The sequence below is a fragment of the Rhineura floridana genome, chromosome 1, assembly GCF_030035675.1.
Source record: "Rhineura floridana isolate rRhiFlo1 chromosome 1, rRhiFlo1.hap2, whole genome shotgun sequence".
Lineage (NCBI taxonomy): Eukaryota > Metazoa > Chordata > Lepidosauria > Squamata > Rhineuridae > Rhineura > Rhineura floridana.
Genome location: NC_084480.1, coordinates 254,769,565 through 254,789,136, shown reverse-complemented (window position 1 = coordinate 254,789,136; position 19,572 = coordinate 254,769,565). Strand labels below are relative to the sequence as shown.

At 40.8% G+C, this 19,572-nt stretch overlaps 1 protein-coding gene across 3 annotated transcripts in view; it reads right to left on the bottom strand.

Moving 5' to 3' along the window:
- SPIDR (scaffold protein involved in DNA repair) overlaps window positions 1-19,572 on the bottom strand; it is a 313,219-nt gene that overhangs the window by 31,357 nt on the left and 262,290 nt on the right. For 2 of the 3 annotated variants that reach the window (XM_061598352.1, XM_061598345.1), the window contains exons 11-15: window positions 12,082-12,240; window positions 7,945-8,032; window positions 6,355-6,501; window positions 4,741-4,887; window positions 4,587-4,646 (exon numbers count right to left, since the gene is read on the bottom strand). In XM_061598352.1, the coding sequence (XP_061454336.1) occupies window positions 4,587-4,646; window positions 4,741-4,887; window positions 6,355-6,501; window positions 7,945-8,032; window positions 12,082-12,240 (601 nt within the window). The remainder of the gene's footprint in view (window positions 1-4,586; window positions 4,647-4,740; window positions 4,888-6,354; window positions 6,502-7,944; window positions 8,033-12,081; window positions 12,241-19,572) is intronic. The other variant, XM_061598361.1, reaches the window with a different exon arrangement.

Here is a 19,572-nt window from a genome sequence, read left to right as displayed (position 1 = left end):
GAAGAGTCTGTTAGATCAGGCCAGAGGCCCATCTACTCCAGCACTCAATTCTCACAGTGGTTAACCAGATGTCCATGGGTTTTCCACTTCTGCTCTATACACCTAGCAGGCAGGCCAAAACCACAGCAGGCAGAACCACATCTTATGCAACCACAGATAGCTAAGGTTGTACTTCCCAGATGTTGTTGGACTACAAGACTCATCATCCCTGACCACTGGAGATGGTGGTTGGGGCTGATGGGAGTTGTAGAGATCTGTTGTTCTGATTGTTATTGAATGGCATCAGCAAGGTGCTATTTGTTCTTGTTGTTGTTATATGCCTTCAAGTCGGTTACGACTTATGGCAACCCTATGAATCTTTTTGGAAATTATACAGCCACAAGAGTGGCTGTATACTATAGCTAGCGTGGATTTTTCACATTCCGCAATGTTAAATTGAAAATACCCCCATGCCATTCTGATGCTTCCCATAAGCTCATTTCAAAACAAAATCTTACAAAACTTATAGTCCTGAACTCAGAAACGCTTGCTTAACAACCCTCTCAATTTTCATGGCGATACACAAAACAGCCAGAATTTGCTCCCACAAGATGCAGTAATGGCCACCAGCTTGGATGGCTTTCAAAGAAGATTAGACAAATTCATGGAGGACAGGGCTATCTATGGCTACTACCCATGATGGCTGTGCTCTGCCAGCCTAGTCAGAGGCAGCATGTTTCTGAAAACCAGTTGCCGGAAGCCTCAGGAGGGGAGAGTGTTCTTGCACTCGGGTCCTGCTTGCAGGCTTCCCCCAGGCACCTGGTTGGCCACTGTGAGAACAGGATGCTGGACTAGATGGGCCACTGGCCTGATCCAGCAGGCTCTTCTTATGTTCTTAATCAAGAGTTCAAAGTCTAAAAAGAGAGAGAGAAAAAAACCCAGAGCCTTTTTGGACTTTTTTCTGTCAGAGTTCTCATAATCTGTTGAAATTCATTAAAAATCAGCCATGTTCACAGAGTACCTGTAATCCAAATACTGATCTTGCCCCATACTCTGACCTTCATCTTTTGCAGTTTAAAAGTTAAAAAAATGCCTGGCTGATAACGCACGGCATGCTCAGTAAGAACCAACTGTCCGTGTTCTAAAAGCCAGACTCACAGCTGCTGGGATTGCCTCATCAGGGGGCCACACCCACACCAGACTTTGATTTCACTTGAGACAGTCATGGCTTCCCTCAGAGAATCCTGTAGTGTAGTTTGTGAAGGGTGCTGAGAGGAGACTCCTGTTCCACTGAGAGAGCTCCAGTGGCCAGACTGGTTTAACAGTCAGCCACTCTGACTGAAGGTCTGTGAGGGGAACAGGGCGTCTCCTAGCAACTCTCAGCACCCTTCACTAACTACACTTCCCAGGATTCTTTGAGAGAAGCCATGACTGCCCAAAGTGAAATAAAGGCCTGGTGTGGATGTGGCCAGGGACAGCTTTGGTTTAAATTTGGCTACATGTGTCTGCTGCAGAATAAAAAGGTGGGGGAAACGCTGAAAAGCAATGATACTGTTCACAATGTTTTCCTTTTGAAAGGAAAGGGGCTTCCCCTCTGCCCAGTGCCCGCCCACCCACCCACCCAATCTCCTCCTCTCCCCCTCCTCCTACCCTCCCTGCCCCTCCCCCAGGTCAGGGGAGATCAGGGTTCGAATCCCCACACACCCATGAAGCTCACTGGTCACCTTGGGCTAGTCACTGCCTCTCAGCCTCAGAGGAAGGCAATGGTAAAACCACTGCTGAATACCGTTTACCATGAAAACCCTATTCAAAGGGTTGCCATAAGTCCAGTTGACTTGAAGGCAGTCCATTTCCATTTTCAAACCGGATTGAATAGAAATAAATCCCACTGAACTCAAAAAGTATGTAAATGATCAAACCCACCCTCCCTTCTCCTCCCTCCTATCCCCATCCCCTTCCAATCCCCTCTTTCCCCTTCCCCCTCCTCCCCCTCCCCTTCCGCCTCCCCATTGTCAGTTTCACCTATCTTAAGCATGATTGCATGGAAGTAAATACCATTGAACTCTATAAGCATGCAAATGATCAAACCTGCCCTCCCCTCCCCCTTCCTTTGCCTCCCTCCAATACACTCCTTTCCCTTCCCCCTCCCCCATGGTCAGTTTTTCCTATCCTAAGCATGATTGCATAGGAGTAAATCCCATTGAACTCAATAAGCATGCACATGATCAGACCTGCTTTTCCCCTCCTTCCCCTCTCCTCTCTCTTCCTCCTCCCTCTTCCTTCTTCCTCCTCCCCTGCCCACTCCAACCCTCCCTCTCTCCCCCCTGGTCAGTTTTACCTATCCTAAGCATGATTGCACGGGAGTAAATTGCACTGAACTCAATAAACATGCAAATGATCAAACCTGTCCTTCTCCTCCCCTCCCCCTCCTGCCTGCTCCCCTCCCAGTCCTCCCCTCTGCTTTTCCTCCCCTCCCTCCTCCTCCTCCCCCCTCCCCATCCCCTGTGGTCAGTTTCACCTATCCTAAGCCTAACCCTAACCCATTGAACTCAATAAGCATGCAAATGATCAATCCATTCTCAGCAAACTTGGACAGTATCCCATTTCTTACCTCCCAGATTAAAAAGCAGGGAAATTCACTAATAGGCAAAAAACCTTGTGGTTTAAGAACGTACCTATAGCCCACAGATATTTCTGTCAAACTTTAAAAAGCAGGGAAATTGGGCAGCTATAGTGAATGCACCAGGGGAGCAGGAGACCTGAACTCCTCTCTGAGATATTGTACTGCCCTACAAATTGGTCAAAATGCAAACGCCATTTGGGTTACAGTCCAATCCACTTCCTGGGTAGCTTGGAAGAATTTGGTAACGTTTGCCTCTGAGCATATGGTGAGTGGTGGCAACACCTGCAATCAGCCAAAATAATAGAAAGAAGACTCGTGCTATGCTGATCTTGTTTTAGCAGGGAGGAAGCAACATTAAGAGTTGATATAGTTCAGATGGTCACTTTAAATATGTCTGATTTCCTTTACAATTTTAGTGAAGTTTCCTATAGGAAATCATTTTCTTTTGTTTCTATTTCTATGAATATGTGAAGTACAGCAACACTTTGCAAAAATTACAGTAGAAAAACTCAAAACTTAATTGAGGAATATGTGAGGTACAACAACACTTGGCAAAATTTACACTACAAAAACTCCAAACATAATTGTGGAATAATGGCTCTATTATGCAGAATAGTCTCCAATGCACCTCAGGAGTGTCTCAATTTGCACAAGATAAAACAGTGGGAGGTGAAATATATTCTAGCAAAATGCTAGGTGTGCTCTATGTTTTTAATTGACTGTGCCCAGCTTGCCTTAAATAAAGTGGTTTAAACATAGCAGGCTGAAAACATGCATCCTCTTTTTTCCAACACCTAGAGTCATTCCTGAAGTAGCAATATATTGTAATCAGTCTGATTTTACATCAAACTGCAGTTTCAGATTCAACTGTTAATGCACCCAAAACAGAAATAGAACATAACCTCCAATTTGAAACATAAAAGGTTGTCTTCACCATCATATGACACTGACCAATAAAAAGGCTTTGAAATTAATAAAAAACAAATTTGACGCAGATTTCTAGGATGAATAATGAGGAAAATAAAATGTTCTAGTTTAGATTCTCTGTAGAAACATTAGTAACACAGGAAAGAAGCAAAGTAAGAAGAACACCAACAAACATACAAAAATATAATTCTCCATCTTTGGAGATGGTAGGTGTTGCCACCACTCACCATATGCTCAGAGGAACATGTTACCAAATTCTTCCAACCTACACAGGAAGTGGATTGGACTGTGAAAGACCAACCCAAATGGTGTTTGCATTTTGATCAATTTGTAGGGCAGTACAATATCTCAGAGAGGTCAGGTCTCCTGCTCCCCTGGTGCATTCACTATAGCTGCCCAATTTCCCTGCTTTTTAAAGTTTGATAGAAATATCTGTGGGCTAGAGGTATGTTCTTAAACCGCAAGGTTTTTTGCCTATTAGTGAATATTCATAGGGTTTTCACGGTAAGAGGTATTCAGAGGTGGTTTATCATTGCTTTCCTCTAAGCCTATGGCACCCAGTATTCCCAGGTGGTCTCCCACCCAAGTACTAACAAGGCTTGACCTTGCTTACTTTCCGAGAACAGATGAGACTGGGTGTGTTCAGCGTAGTATGGCTGTAGCTCCGCTATTTGTTCCAGGCAGTGCAATTATAAGTTCTCTGACACTTTAAGCTTCCTTTAAAAAAGACAGAGATACAAGTGGTAGCACAGTAGGTAAGCCATCTAGTCCGTCTGTTACTGTAAGACACTGGGACAATTTCTACTTCAGGATCTCTGGTTCTTAGACATTTCTTAAGAAATTTTGTCTCCTGTCAATAAACCAGAAAAAAACACAAGGATCCTCCTGCTAAGAGTTGGGAAATTATACACAAAAAGAGCTAAGGAAGAGAGAGGCTTCCATCTACATGTATATTTGTTTGGACTAGGCAACTAGCCATGTTTATACAGGAATGTTTAGTTGGTTTGCAAAGACAGATGCAGATCTCTAAAACCCAGCTGCCCACCCGAAGAATTACCTGCAGTCTTCGATATACAACATGTGCCCAAAAGCTGCAACACTGATGTATGCCGCCCATCTGAAATACAATTAGAATGTGAGACAAAATAATTTAAAACATAATATACTAATAAATATTCCAGCTGTAAAACATTCAACAGCAACAAAAATACCTGAAGAATTTCCTTGAGACTGTGCACAACTGGAGGGAAATACAAATTGGAAATTTGTTCTTCGCTGTCATCTGTATCAACGTGTATTTGGTCAGGTTGAGCAGCAAGAATGTAACAGATACTAGGAGGGGGCAGGTTAGTAACTATCTGTTGAAAATGAAGTAATCAAAATAGGCAAGGTCATAAAAACTGAATGCTCCATATCAAACTTATTCACTTGGTAGAACAGAGTAGAAAGACGCTCATCAAAACACCCAGAAAGGACACATTTAGAGAAACTTCTTTTTAAGGCATAGTTAGTAGTAGCAGCAGTAGCTCATCCTTCAAATGTCAGAAGATTGACCCTTTTAGCAAAATCTGGAATAATATTTCATTTATACATTCCTGAGTGGCTACACCCCTGAATCTGGGTCACATTAAAACACAGCTATGCACAATCAACAATCACAAAATCTGTTTTTGTCATGGTAGTCACCATCAAAATGGATTCTATTATTTTCATGTATTTATATGATTTCTATGACATTTGAGAATTTTAGCACATGGGTGAATTTGACAATAAACAGATGAACTCGCGTCACTGAGAAACATGAATACTGCCAAATTAAATCTTGAGCAGCAAGAGGATAATAGGGAACATGAATACTGGAACGTGAAGCAATGTGACTCTCTCTCTCTCCTTGTTATGATGAGACCAAATCTTTTCATTTCAAGATAATATCCACTATCTAAACAGACTATAGATTTATGGGGATCTCCCTCCCTCTCCCTTGTGCTATAGAAGTGATATATTATTCATCTTAGGAGTTATTGCCTGAGAGTTACTAAAATCGAAAAGGAATTAGGATTAATGAAAACAGCTGTTCAGCTATTAAAATTTATTTCCACTTGTATGCATAATGTCAACCCAAAACTGGATTCCTCCCCAATGTTTCTAGTAGATATGCTAGGTTCTGATGACTCAAAGAAAGCCTTCTATCACAGATCCTACCAGGAAGCAACAATAAATTAAAATAAAGCTTTTAATTTAGATGCAGAAGAATGTGTACAGTAGAGACACATTGGATTTAATACAAATGATGGACACAATCAAATATACCTAGGAAATGGCAACGATTAAAAATAGCTGCTAGGATTGGTTATGATATCCCTGGCTCAAAAAACAGCTGGCAAAGCAAAGTGGTGAAGAAGATGATCTACATGACCACCCTGATTAAAACCTTGTTTCAGCCTCAGCTCCCTCCCTTCATCTGTAACACAAGCTGAATAGTAATACTGGTCTACCTAAAAGGGTTATTATAAGGATTACTGAATGAAAGTATTTATTTATTAGATCTATATCCGGCCCATCCTCTCAGTAGGAGCCCACATTTAACACTTGAAATGTGCTATATAAATCCTAAGTATTATAATGTTAACAAAGCTGCAGGGGTTGGGGAGGAGAGCTACTCCACCAGCTCCATTTGGCACCTATTATTCCTGAACTGTTTCAATCCCAGCTGGTATTTATTTATTTATGAAATTTATATACCACTTAATCACTAATATTTCTAAGTGGTGTACACAAAAAGAAACCATACAGAGAACTTTGTAATTTTAAAAATAGACGCCCACGTTTGTTGCTTTCCTCTTTTGCCTCCATCCTTCCTCCTTCTGTGTCATGTCTTTGCGGATGTAAACATGAGGGTAGGGGCTGTCTTTTTTTACTGAGATACAAGCTGTTCCATTTTTGGCTGAACAATGTGGGGGGTGGGGGGAATGCTAGAAATAAATACATAAATAAACAGGTAATTGCAAATCCCTCCCTTTTCAAAGGATTATTAAGAATCAGTAAGGAAATGACAAACAAAATCTATCACAGGTTTTTGCTCCATCCATACATCCACATATCCCATTGGAGTGCCATAGTATATGAATTCAGCTGTTGTTTTGAAATTTATATGAACAGAAAGGGGAATGAAGTACCAAAATGTAGAATTTTGACTTGCCAATAAATTTCCCATTCTCTCTGCTGGATGTAGCCCAGTGTGGTCCACCCCTCAGTAGTATCCCTCTCTCACTGAGGGTGAGATTAGATAGGGACATCCAGAGATGATTCCCTGCCCTATCCTATCACTCTTTGTGGGGTGCTGGGGTGGGGAGGCAATCCCAGTACGCAGATTGCCCTAAATTCACAGGGAAGAACAAGAACTTTAAAAGGCAAGGTAAAATTTCCCTGGCAACTATAACATTAAATTTCATTTTGAAATCACTTAGGGAATCCAAAGTACTTTTCCTTTTGAATTCATGTCCTTTTCTCTGGAATTAAATTATTATGTTTTCTAGACACATCATGTTAGTTTATCTAGGATATTCATGGAATGCTAATGATGCCACAATCAAGGGAAATGACAGATTGGAATTTCAAAAAAGCCTGTTGTGAGGTTGTGCGGAGAGAAGGAAGACCAAAAACAGAACCTTCAAGATATAATAACAGGAAATGAGAGGGTGCATGATATACCTTCTTACCTTATAATATATAATATTTATATAATATATAAATATAAATGCTTATAGCATTTGTTTTTATAAGGCATAGGAGGTCTGCTTATAGAGTAATACCTCAGTTAACAAAGTAGATGCGTTCCTGGACATTACTTTTTTAACAGAAACTTTGGTACCAGAGGTAGGAATAACATGGAAAGAATAGGGATAGATTCCTATATCCGCTCATAGATGGTGGGAGCAGCTTCAACAGACCTTAAAAGGGTGCCTTCTCGGCACTTACCCACTCCCCCTCCTCCTCTGAATTGTATTGAATCCTTCCCCAGCCCTGGGAGAAAGCAAATGATCTCTTTAATGGAAAACAATCACATATGCTTGTCAGTTTCACCTTAAAGCAAAGGCATAGGCTTGTCAGTTTATTGATAACAAATCAAAGACACAGGCTCGCCAGTTTCACCTTAAAGCAAAGGCACAGGCGTGAAAGTTTATCCATAGCAAAGCAAAGCTGCTCAATTTCACCTTAAAAAAGCCTTCCTTAAAAGGAATGTCCTTCCTGGAGGATTCATTAATTGAGTTATTACTGTGTTACTATCTTTTATGTTACTTTTTTATTAGAGTGTTGGATCTGTGCATGCATGTGTACATAGATACCAATACACACATATTATATTATGAAGGAAAATGCACAAATACAAATGTTTAATTGAGAAAGCAGCTTACCATGTCATTCTCTTGACTTTGACCTGGAACTTTTAGAGGCAATAGTGGTGGCCATAAACTGTCTATTAGGCTAAAAAGTCCCAGCACTCTTTGAAGGAGAAGGAGAAGAAAAAAGGCAAAACACAAGCATGGTGAAATTTAGCTTTACAATTTAGAATGCTGTATTCAAACAATTTAAGTAATTTGAAACACTACATGAACATGAAACGAAATTTCTGTAATGCTACTCATTATATTCAAGATTTCAGTATCCCCTTTTGTTGCCACCAAAAGAAAACAAGATGGACTGCTGCCACTTAAGTGCTGAATAAGCTAATATAACTCTATAGCACTGCTATATGCTTTTAATATTATTACTGGATATTATTTATTATTTCTTAGGCTTTGAAATAATATAACCACTATCTAGGGTCAAATGGTTGTAGAGTCTAACTATTAACATGTCTGGGAACAAACTGTGCTATAATTATCCTAATTCCAGCATGAGCTTTTGTTACACAGTAATATAATTTGAGCCCATAGTACACATGGAATTCTTTTCACTATATTCATTTTTTAAAACTAGTAAAACCCAAACTAATTGTTCTTCACTTTTATGAAAATAAAATAATTTGGGTGGTATTCAGAACAGACCCATTGAAGTTAATAGACATGACAAACTTTGGTTCATTAATTTCAACTGGTCTACTCTCTGAGTAGGACTTGATTGAATACAACCCTATGTTTGTTAGGAAATATTGTTTAGGTCTGATGAGTGCTAGGTGCTCTTTCTATACATACTAGAAGATGACTCTCACTAGACAGATCTTGGGCATTGGGACATGATAGACTACAAAGATGGGGGAGAAGAAACCCAAGGAAATAGTTGACAAAAATCTGGTACTAAATAGATGAAGTAAACAGAAGAATAAGGGGAAGATTAAGAATCAAATATATGGTTAATCAGATTCCTTTCTGGTAATGTTTGCAAAGAACAATGTAAGGCAAATTATGTGATTCCTTCCCATGCCAGCATCACCTGCCACATAGTGAGATAACAATGGCATAGGAAGGCTCATAGAATTCATCCAATCTACCAGAATTGGAGGTAGCCATGGGAAAACAATATACTCAAGCAAGGTATGAGTAGGATAATAGGCTATGGCTGAGAAGTAGAGTGTGTCAAATGTAGGCAGATGTAAACCCTAGTTAAGAGATTGTTACAGGTTTATCAGTAGATACAAAGATGAAAACAGTAGTTCCTAAGAGTCACCAATTTTTGGGTGGAGAAGAAAAGGGAAAGTTGGTTGTGTGCCTGTTAAAAAGTGGAGATAAATGTATTTCTGACATTGACTGAGAAACGGGAAGGAGGAAGAGCTCCATATTTACCATGGTCAGCTAGAGCCATTGACCCAGGAGCAAATGTCAGAGATATGGGACTAATGAAAGATGCTCATAAGTTAAATTGCAAAAGTGACAGAGGAGAGGTGGAAGTCCGACCAAAACACAGAACTGTTTCATGGAAACACAATGATGACAAGTAGTGATCTCCTGTTGACAATACAAGAGTTAATTGGGAGATTCAACTCAGGTTATAACCAAATGTGATCAGTGGAATGGAAGGTGCACACCTCCAGTAGGGCAGTATTTAATCTCCAGTGATTCAAAATAGGTACCAATGCAAAACACATGATGCTTATGTACTTATAACTCTTTGGAAATACACAACACATTAAATCTGGGATAAAGATGACAAATCACGGTAAAGATGGGTTTTAGTTGTTTTTGAGGCACAGCTTTTATTGGCAGAGCCTCTATTCAGTAGTAGTATTTCTAGATCTTTTCCTACACAAATGACACAGAGAAAAATATGAACCTAGCAAATTCTGTATGATAGAATTCAGTACATTTTTTAAATTAATTAATTAATTAGATTTATATCCTGCCCTTTCTCCCAGTAGGAGCCCAGGGCGGCAGAGAGTATACTGCTCTCTTTTCCTAGTTTTATCTCAATCACTCAGTCATCCACTGTTAAGTAGCTCTAAAACATTCAGGTTAAGGTATTAGAGCTCAGGGAAGGCTGGTAGTCATGTATGAGTAAGAGCAACAGCATGAAAGGATGCCAGGAAACCAAGATACTGCCCCACGTATTGTTAATCCAGCTGATTCAGTAAAGATTGCATGCAGTTCTAGTCACCCCCTCTCAAAAAGAGCCTAATAGAGCAAAACAAAACAAAAATCAACCAATTAGAGGTAGAGAATGCCTTCCTTGTGAGGAAAAACTGAAGAGACAGTCACTCTTTAGCTTAAATACACGAGATTAGAACCTCATAAAGAAATATTAGCATGAACAGGGGCTGTACATGTTGGAGAACACCAATATATTGTTTGTATATATTTAATGGTAAAGAGTCAAAGAGAAGAGTGCTTTAAAAGAGAAGTCTTCAACCCTTTCAGATGCAGGACCTATACGTACTTCCAAACTGCAACGTGGGGCTCACTTCAACTTTTTTATTGTATATGCCTGTTTTTCTACTTCTCTCTTTAATGTGCAGAGGAAAAGGGGTTCCTAAATTTTTAATAGTTGTACCGAAGAGAACATTTTGTAACATGAAGCTTGCTATGCTGGAGTGAAAACGCTGCCTACCCAAATATCTTCTCTGTCTTCCTTTGCATCTAGTATTCATCCTCCCTTCCCCTTCTCTTTAAAGAGAAACCCAAACAAAATTGTGGTAGAAGCACTTATTCAACCCATCTGCTGAAAAGCTATGCTTCAGAACAGGGCTGGGGAAACTGTGGCCCTACAGATATGCTTGGGCTACAACTCCTGTCATTCCTGACCATTGGCCATGGTGGCCGAGGCTGATGAGATTTGGTATGAGTGGAGAGAAGAACTAAACCGTTTCAAAGGATTTATCATGTATATCTGAGCATCAAATCTTACTTGAAAACAGGTTCATTAGCTTATTATATTGACATATTTCTGATTTTTCTGAATGTGTACTATTTTCAAAATGTTTTTATAAGAAGCAAGATTGCCTGAATGCAATTTTTTTTGTTTTACAGGTTCCAAGCTATGCAACTACTGAGCAATCTAAATCAACATGGCCAGCCTTTTTGGCAAGAGTCCCAATAGAATGCGACGCTATCATACACTATATGCAGCATTCTTCTTCCCATGCCTTGGTGTCGTTTTGGGTCTGGCATGCAGCAGAGTAGGAGTGCTAAGCCTGTATTTCTGCATTAGTCAGACTCCTAGGCCCTCCTGCTCCTTGTGCCCCAAATCTTATCAGTGCCACTTGTAGCATTCATGATGCAGGTTTGTCACCCATTATTTAGGATCAGGGATAGGGAACATGGCCTTCCAGATATTGCTGGACTCCACTCTTATTAGTTCAATCAGCAAGGCCAATGGTCAAGAATGATGGGAGCTGTAATCCAAATAAAGTAACATAAAAAGATATTTTCTTTAAGTTCAGACAACAATGAATCTTGTAACACTTTAAAGACCTAGGCTGCATTCAGACAGCAGTCTATTCCATTTCTCCAAGGTTTCCTCACCTGATAATTTCAGCATTTTGGTTTGATTTTTCACACGACATAAAACCCACTTCTGGATATTTAGCGGAATATAGTGGAAGTTTAGTGCTCATTTCCATGTTAATTGCTTCCAGGAAAAATCCACTTTCACCCCCCTTAACCCAGAAAAATTGTGGGAATAAAGTCATGAAATTTGGAACAGTATACTGCATACAGTTCTTTCTCACCGTTTTAATGGAGGTATCAATGGGAGGGGGCAGAATTATGCATGTGTGGAAAGGGTGAAGGAGTAGCAACATGTCCAATTATGCTTATTGTTATGTCACACCATATCCACCGGTGTGAATGAAATTTAGCACAACATGGCGGCATATTGATCAAAAGCCTTAGTTCCATAATGCAACAGGTACTGCAGTGTGAAAGGAATGTTAGAAATTGGGACAGAAGTGCTATCATTATAACCAGTAAAACTAACGCAATAAACCCCATGTCTGAATGCAGCCCTAAACATTTATTATGCTATAATAACTCTGTTAGTCTTTAAGGTGTTAGTGTTTTTGCTACAGCAGTCGAACATGGCTACCCTTCTGGAGGATAATCTTAAGGTGGTGTTCTTACCTCCCTCTGGTGAGTCTCTGCAAAATTTTAATTCCAGATAAGTGGCAGTATTTTCCTTCCCATCTTTTGCTATATTTTTCTATCTGTTCTGAAGAAAACAGGACATGAAAATGTACCTCACTGAATATTCCATAGGCATCCTGAACAAGGAGGCACAATCTGCAAGACAGTGTATAAAATTTAGTCTGTGAGTAGCATACCCATAAGAGCTCTCAAACACCTAAGAATTAAAGTTTTTTTATCCTGATGAAATCTTAACACATCACAGTTGGTAATGAATTGCCTTTACTGCAGCTACACCACCTAAAAAGATCCAGGTGACAGGAAGATCTCTGCCTGAGACCTTGGAGAGCAGCTGTCAGTCAAGGAAGACAATGTTGAGCTTGAGTCTGACTCAACAGAAGGCAACTTGATTATCTTTATATGCACATAGGAAGAAATTTCACATGGTGATCTAAAGTAATAGAATACAACAACCCCCACCCACCCACCTGCCGCTCCCGCCACTCAAAAGACATCGATTTCTATTACTTTTTACTGTTGGAGGCAGAATGTTTCTGAACACCAGTTGCTGGGAATTGCGAGTAGGGAGAGTTGTTGCAATCAAATCCCACTTTTGAGTTTCCCATAGGCATCTGATTGGACACTGTAAAAACAGGATGCTGGAGTAGATGGCCACTGGCCTAATTCAGCAGGCTATTCTTATGCTCTTATGTTCTTTAGTGACTTGCAGGGCCAGTGTCAGAGGGCAGCCAGGTCAGGCCTGGCCGAGGGCCCCCTGAAGGGCCCCTCCTTAGGGAGGGAGGATAGCACTCCTGTTCTGCGGTGTGTGGCAGTGTCGGCTGCAGAGAGGGAGCTCCCAGGCACCCCCCCATACAACCGCACAGACCTGCAACGCCCACTTTCATGCCCCACCTACCTCTCCTGTTATGGTAAATGTGTGTGCTGTGCGCACATATCTGCCATCAACCAAGATGGCAGCCGAGGCTTCCCTAAGGGTCTGATGCCCCCACCGCCATCTTGGTTGATGGCGGGTGTGTGCATGCATAGTGCGTATGTGCACCATCAACACAGATGGTGGTGGAGGCATCAGCCCCTTAGGGAAGCCCTTGCCACCATCTTGGTTGATGGCAGACGTGCAGTGCAGCCAGCATTCACCGCAGTGGGAGAGGTAGTAGACGGCACATGTGGGTGGCTCATGGGCCTGTGGCAGGCTGGTGCCCAAAGGGCCCATTCACGCCTGGCACCAGCCCTGGTGACTTGTTATAGTAATGTGCTGAGTTTCGTTCCATTGTTCCCCCCTCTAATACAGATGGTTTGCACATAACACTAAACTACGGTTTATTAAGTTATGGTCTGGCATTATTTGTGAAACCTGCCCAGCAGATCTGAAATAATAATAACAACAACAACAACAACAACAATAACAATAATAATAGTTATATCCTGCCTTTTCCCCAAAACTGGGACTCAAGATGGATTACAGAAATTAAAACAAATACAGATAAAAATATAGATAAAAACATACAAGACGTTATTGTTAAATTACATTTTAACTGTTTATAAAATTAAAACCATTTAAAACATATCCATTACAAAATCCAAAGGTAAAGGTAAGTACAACAGCACACCATTAAAAGCCCTTGCAGTCAGTTGCCAAAAGCCTATTGGAATAGAAAAGTTTTCACCTGGCAGAAGGAGGACAGCAAGGAGGGAGCCTGTCTAACCTCCCTTAGAAGGGCGTTTCAGAGTCTTGGGGCAGCTGCCGAGAAGTCCCTCTCTCGTGTTCCCACCAGATGAACCTGTGAGGTGGTGGGACCAAGAGAAGGGCCTCCCCCGAAGATATGAGAGCCCAAACAGGTTTATATGGGAAGATAAGGTCCTTCAGGTAGCCTGGACCCAAGCCATATAGGGCTTTATAGGTCATAACCAACACTTTGAATTGGGCTCAGAAACAAACCAGTAGCCAGTGGAGCTGTTGTAACATGGGATTTGTATACTCCCAGAGTGTGTTACAGTGATCCAAATGGGTTGTAACTAAGGCATGTGTCACTGTGGCCAGATGAGACATCTCCAGGAATGGGCATAGTTGGCACACTAGTTTTAACTGTGCAAATGCACTCCTGGCCACTACTGAGACCTGAGCATTCAGGTTCAGGGCTGAGTCCAGGAGTACAATGAATCTACAAACGTGTGTCTTCAGAAGGAGTGTAATCCCATCCAGCACAGGTTGAATCCCTATCCCCTGATCTGCCTTTCAACTGACCAGGAGCACTTCTGTGTTATATGGATTAAGCTTTAATTTGTTTGACCTCATCCAATCCCTTACTGATGACAGACACTGGGTTAGAACTGAAACAGATTCCTTGGATTTAGATGTAAATGAGGAATAGAGTTGAGTGTCATCAGTATACTGATGACACTGGACCCCAAAACTCCAGATAACCTCTACCACTGGTTTCATGTATGTTAAATAACATGGGGGACAGGATGGAACTCTGAGGGACTCCACAGGCCAGTGGCCAAGGAGACGAACAGAAATCCCCCAGAACCACCTTCTGGGCTTGCCCTTGCAGAAAGGAACAGAGCCACCGTAATACAGTGTCCCCAGGTCCCATCCCAGCAAGATGACCCAGAAGGAAACCATGGTCAATAGTATTGAAAGCCACTGAAAAGTCCAGCAGAACCAACAGGGACACACTCCCCTGTTCAGTTCCCAGAATGGGTCATCCACCAAGGTAACCAAAGCCACCTCAATCCCATAACCAGGCCTGAAACCAGATTGAAATGGACTAGATAATCCATCTCATCCAGAAACCCCTGTAGCTGAGACACCAACACTCACTACAGTACCTTGCCAAGAAATGGAATACTGGAGACTGGGATTAATGGAAGACCTTTTCAGTAAGGGTCTTACAACTGCCTCCTTTAGACACGTTGGGACCCTGCCTTGTTGTAAAGAGGCATTAACCACTCCCTTTACCCACTCGGCCAGTGCCCCCCCCAGACCTTTTAATGAGCCAGGAGAGGCAAGGGTCTAGCAGACATGTGGTGGCCCTCACCTCTCCAAGGATCCTGTCCACATCCTCGTATAAACTGAAAAATATCCATTAACATTAAAAAAAGTTTTTAACATTATTTTGTTTTAATGTATTTTAAGGTCTGCTTTTATGATGTTTTAAAGTGTTTTTAGTGCTTTTGTTTGCTGCCCTGGGCTCCTGCTGGGAGGAAGGGTGGGATATAAATCAAATAATAAACAAACAAACAAACAAACAAACATTGGACAATCAGCAGCCAAAGTTACATCTACTGGGCCTGTATCAACTATAGTGTCCAAGTCTGAACAGATCCGAGCAATTTTATCTGCAAAGTACTGGGCAAATAGTTCACAGCAGGCTGTTGAGTGTCTGAATTCTCTTGTTGTGGGCCAGACTGTAAGAAACCCCTAACCATTTGAAACAGCTCTGCTGGATGGCTCTTGCAGACACAATGGTCTCAGAGAAAAAAAGTATTTTTGCTGCCTGCACTGCCACGGACTAGGCCTTAAAATAGGCTCTGGCCCATGATTGGTTGCACTTGCTCAGAGTTTTCCGCCAACATCACTCTAGTCATGTCTCACTTGTCTCATTGGTGCTAGGTCCTTAGAAAACCAGGGGGCTGGCTGGGCTCCACTTCACAAGAGGGAAAATTCAGGAGCGATTGTGTCCACATTCTGGTGGTGCAGTCAGAAACTGGTATAACTACACCCAGGCAGTCATCCAATTTAACTCCAATATAGTTCCACTTTGCCTTTGCAGCAAGAAACCGTCATTCTAGATGTTACTATCCTGTTGAAAAAAGGGAGATAAAACTAGCAACCACCTTTGCCTTGTTAACCCTATTCTGCTTAATGCATCCCCACCTAATGTTTTCTGTGGCTGTTTTTATTCTGTTGCTGCTGTTATGATATTATACGGTTGATTTTCAAACTGTATTTTTGTTAAGGAAACTATTTTGAACCTTTTCAGGAAAAGTGGTATATGAATATTGAAAGAAAGAAGGAAGGATGGGAATCAGTAACCTTTCTCCAAGTTCATAGTCATTCACATGGTTCTCTTTCCCTGCCTCCAAATAATGGTTACAACCGGAGGTGCCTTTTTTGTAAAAAAGAAAAAAGAAAAGAAAGGGTAGAGTAGAAATTTTAAATAAAAAAAGTAACGTGTGGTCAGAGTCAATTAATCAGGGGGAAGGGAAAGAGCAGCCGATTTGTAGCTCAACATCAAAACAGGTGGAAACCATCCTGGGGTAAAACTGATTTTCCCTGTACTTAATGCTGCAAAAACATGTGCGGATGCCCCAGGACAAAAAGGTGTCTTTAGGCGTGTGGTTAACAGTGGAGAGTACACAAAGATGGGAGTGTGAGAACAGATGGATGAAAAATGCACACATGATTCACTGGGAAGAGCAAAGAAACAGAGGCAGGATATAAGAAACAAGGCAGAGATTAGGACCCCCCTTCCACTGTCAGCCTGTCTTATTAATTCTTGAAATGGTAACACTGTGTTTGAGAGTATAGTGGGGGCTAGTATGATGTAATGTCCACCCACATCAACGATATATAAATATTTTTTAAATCCCTGCACACAAAAACTGGCATGTCAGGGATAAGGCTAGAAAGGACCTCTTCTTCATAACATCTAGTTTTCTATGTTGAGCGACTATTTATTTTAATTTTTCAGTTGAGGGGCATTCAGTAATGTGAGTCCTCTGCCTGCAGTCTGAAATGAATACAGGCAAGACACAGGTGTACCAGTCTGTGAACTAGGCCACAGTGAATCTCATTTCAAAGCTTGGGAATATTCTGTTAATTTCTTAAAAGAGCTGGAGGCAGGGGAGAGGGAAGGTGAGGCCAATTACTTTGCATTGTTTTCATGACTATGGTGGTAATCCTTAGTTTTTTTTCCATTTCCCAGTGGATATTTGGAAATGACTGTGGTATTATGCCATCATGCCCCCTCCTAGTTAGTCATTCTTCTTGGAAAAGATGGAAAATGGATTTCCATTTAGTAATTATAAATATAAACCCCATAACATGGTGAGAAACTGGTGTTTCCTTGTATACCCTTTGCTCCCCGAAAGCAGTAGGACTGAATAGCATTTCATAAGACAGACAGGTGCAGTTTAAAAGGAGAAAGGCATTAACACCGGAAGAATGTAGTAAGGAGACCAGGAGTTCTGCAACTGCTATGGCAGAAAGGAGTAACAAAGACAAAAAAAGATATACATTGGAAATAATTGTGTTTTACAAAAGGAGAATGACACCTCAGGCTTTGTTTTATGTATTTATTTCTTCAAAGCAAGGGGGAGGAAGGAAAAGATGTGCAGAAGCTAAAAAAAAAGTTTGCTACAGCCTATCTGCTTGATATCATTTGCACCATTTGCTCATCCAAGATAGGCTACAGCTGATTACGTCTGCTCCCTGAGGAAAATCTTATCTCTTTATGTACTCCCTAGCAGGAACTAAAGCACGAGGAGGTGCACGCACGCATAATAGGCCTTCTATGCTCCATTCTGTTAGTCAAAAAACAGGCACAAAACCGTGCCTACAGAGTTCCAATTCAACAACTTGTCTGGTCAAGTCTTGAGGTGGAGCTCCTTAACTTCTACTGGTGTGGCTTAGAATCAAACAGCAACCTTTGAAACTCCACCCAAACTGGATTTAATTTATCTGAATCTCTCAAATGCAAACAAAAGCCCTCTCCACCCACTGCAAATGTTATCTCTAGTGCAATCAGAATCAGAGACAGATGCGCAGGAACAAAAAGACACAAAAATGAACCTATTTTTGTTTGTAATCCTAGAGGGGCTCTTCTGTAAAATACATCTTATTTGTAATCATCTAAAGTGCTCCGTATCACTTTTATCAATCTAACAATATTCTCACACTCCCATAGCAGATGCTGGCTATTACATACTCCTTCAAAATACATCCCATTTAGTAGTGATGAAAATACCAAGAAAATAGAAGCAGTAGCAGCTAAATCTTTATTCAACTAAGTACTATTATTTTTGAACTGGAAAATATTCCTGTGCAATTAGGGTAATTTGCATTAGAAAAGTTTCTGGTGCCCTGCAGTTACCTAATTTAGCATTTTTGGTGTGTATTTTCAAAACAAAGGTACAAACGTTGAAACTACTAAGTTTGCCTATTTATTTATTTATTTATATCCCATGCTTCGTTCCAGAAAGGGCCCATCGCAGCGAACAAAAACACTAACAGCCTCTTAAAATATCTTAAAATACAAAAGACTTTAAAACATATTATAACAAAACATCTTAAAACACATTCTTTTAATAAACAGCTTTAGAAACATCTTATAAAACAAATCCAACACAGACGCAGACTGGGATAAGGCCACTAGTTAAAAGGCTTGTTGAAAGAGTAAGGTCTGACATCCACTCATTCTTACTAATGAAAATGGAAAAAATTCTGCTCCACATCACTGCAACTAAACTGAAAATATATTTGTTATAAAGATCTTCTCATTTACAGAGAATCAAAGTTCGCTATGATTAATGAGGCAAATACAACTATTTCCATTTCCAGTGGCAGCATAACACACATACACCCACACACCCCAGAGTAGATTTTGAAGGGACAAGCTCTGCCTTGCATATTACGATTCTTCCCTGAGGATGATTCCATAAAAGACATTATCTCCAGAACTGACACCATTTGCTCACTCAGGCTGCAATCTTACACAAGCTTGTCTAGGAGTAAGTCCCATTAAACTCAATGGGCTTAGCTCTGTGTAGACATATATAGGATTGCACTGTTAGTTATTCTGAAATTTCCAGGCAGTGTTGCTCCCTAAGAACTGCATTTAAGTGTTTTTCCTGGAGTCTTCCAATGTTTTAAGCCCTTATTTGTGATCGTTGTATTCATCTTCAAACAGGATTGCAACATTACCCTGGCACATGAGCATGGGAATAAGGCTAGAGCGTTGCCTTTTGTGGAGGACACTTCCAAGATGCCAGTAGCAGCAGCAGCAGCACAGGAAATGGTATTTTGATCTTAATATCCCCTTTTCTACACCTTTTTGTTTTCATGTTGTCTGCACTTCTGCCAGATTCCAGATGGCCCTAAGATTCAACCTGTTTTATTCTCGCAAAGAATAGCACAATAGCACAAAATATTGTGTGTGTGTAATTAATGCACTAAAGCGTAATCGCACATAACCAACCACAGTAGTTTTGTTAGCTTTGGAATGGCAAAGCTGGAAACTATGGCTGCAAATACCATGAATTTGTATCATGCACAGCTGAGCATAATCCATGTTTGAATGAAAATCTGTTTGTAAAGCTTTTTACAAAAGCTTTTTACATGCAATAAAATAAACAGAGATTGGGTTACTGCCCTCTTGTAATGTGTCAGATGTGCTAACCACTTATGAATTTGTAGTGTTGATAGGGGTTGGGGTACATCATAAGGAAAAATAGCTTGATGTGTGG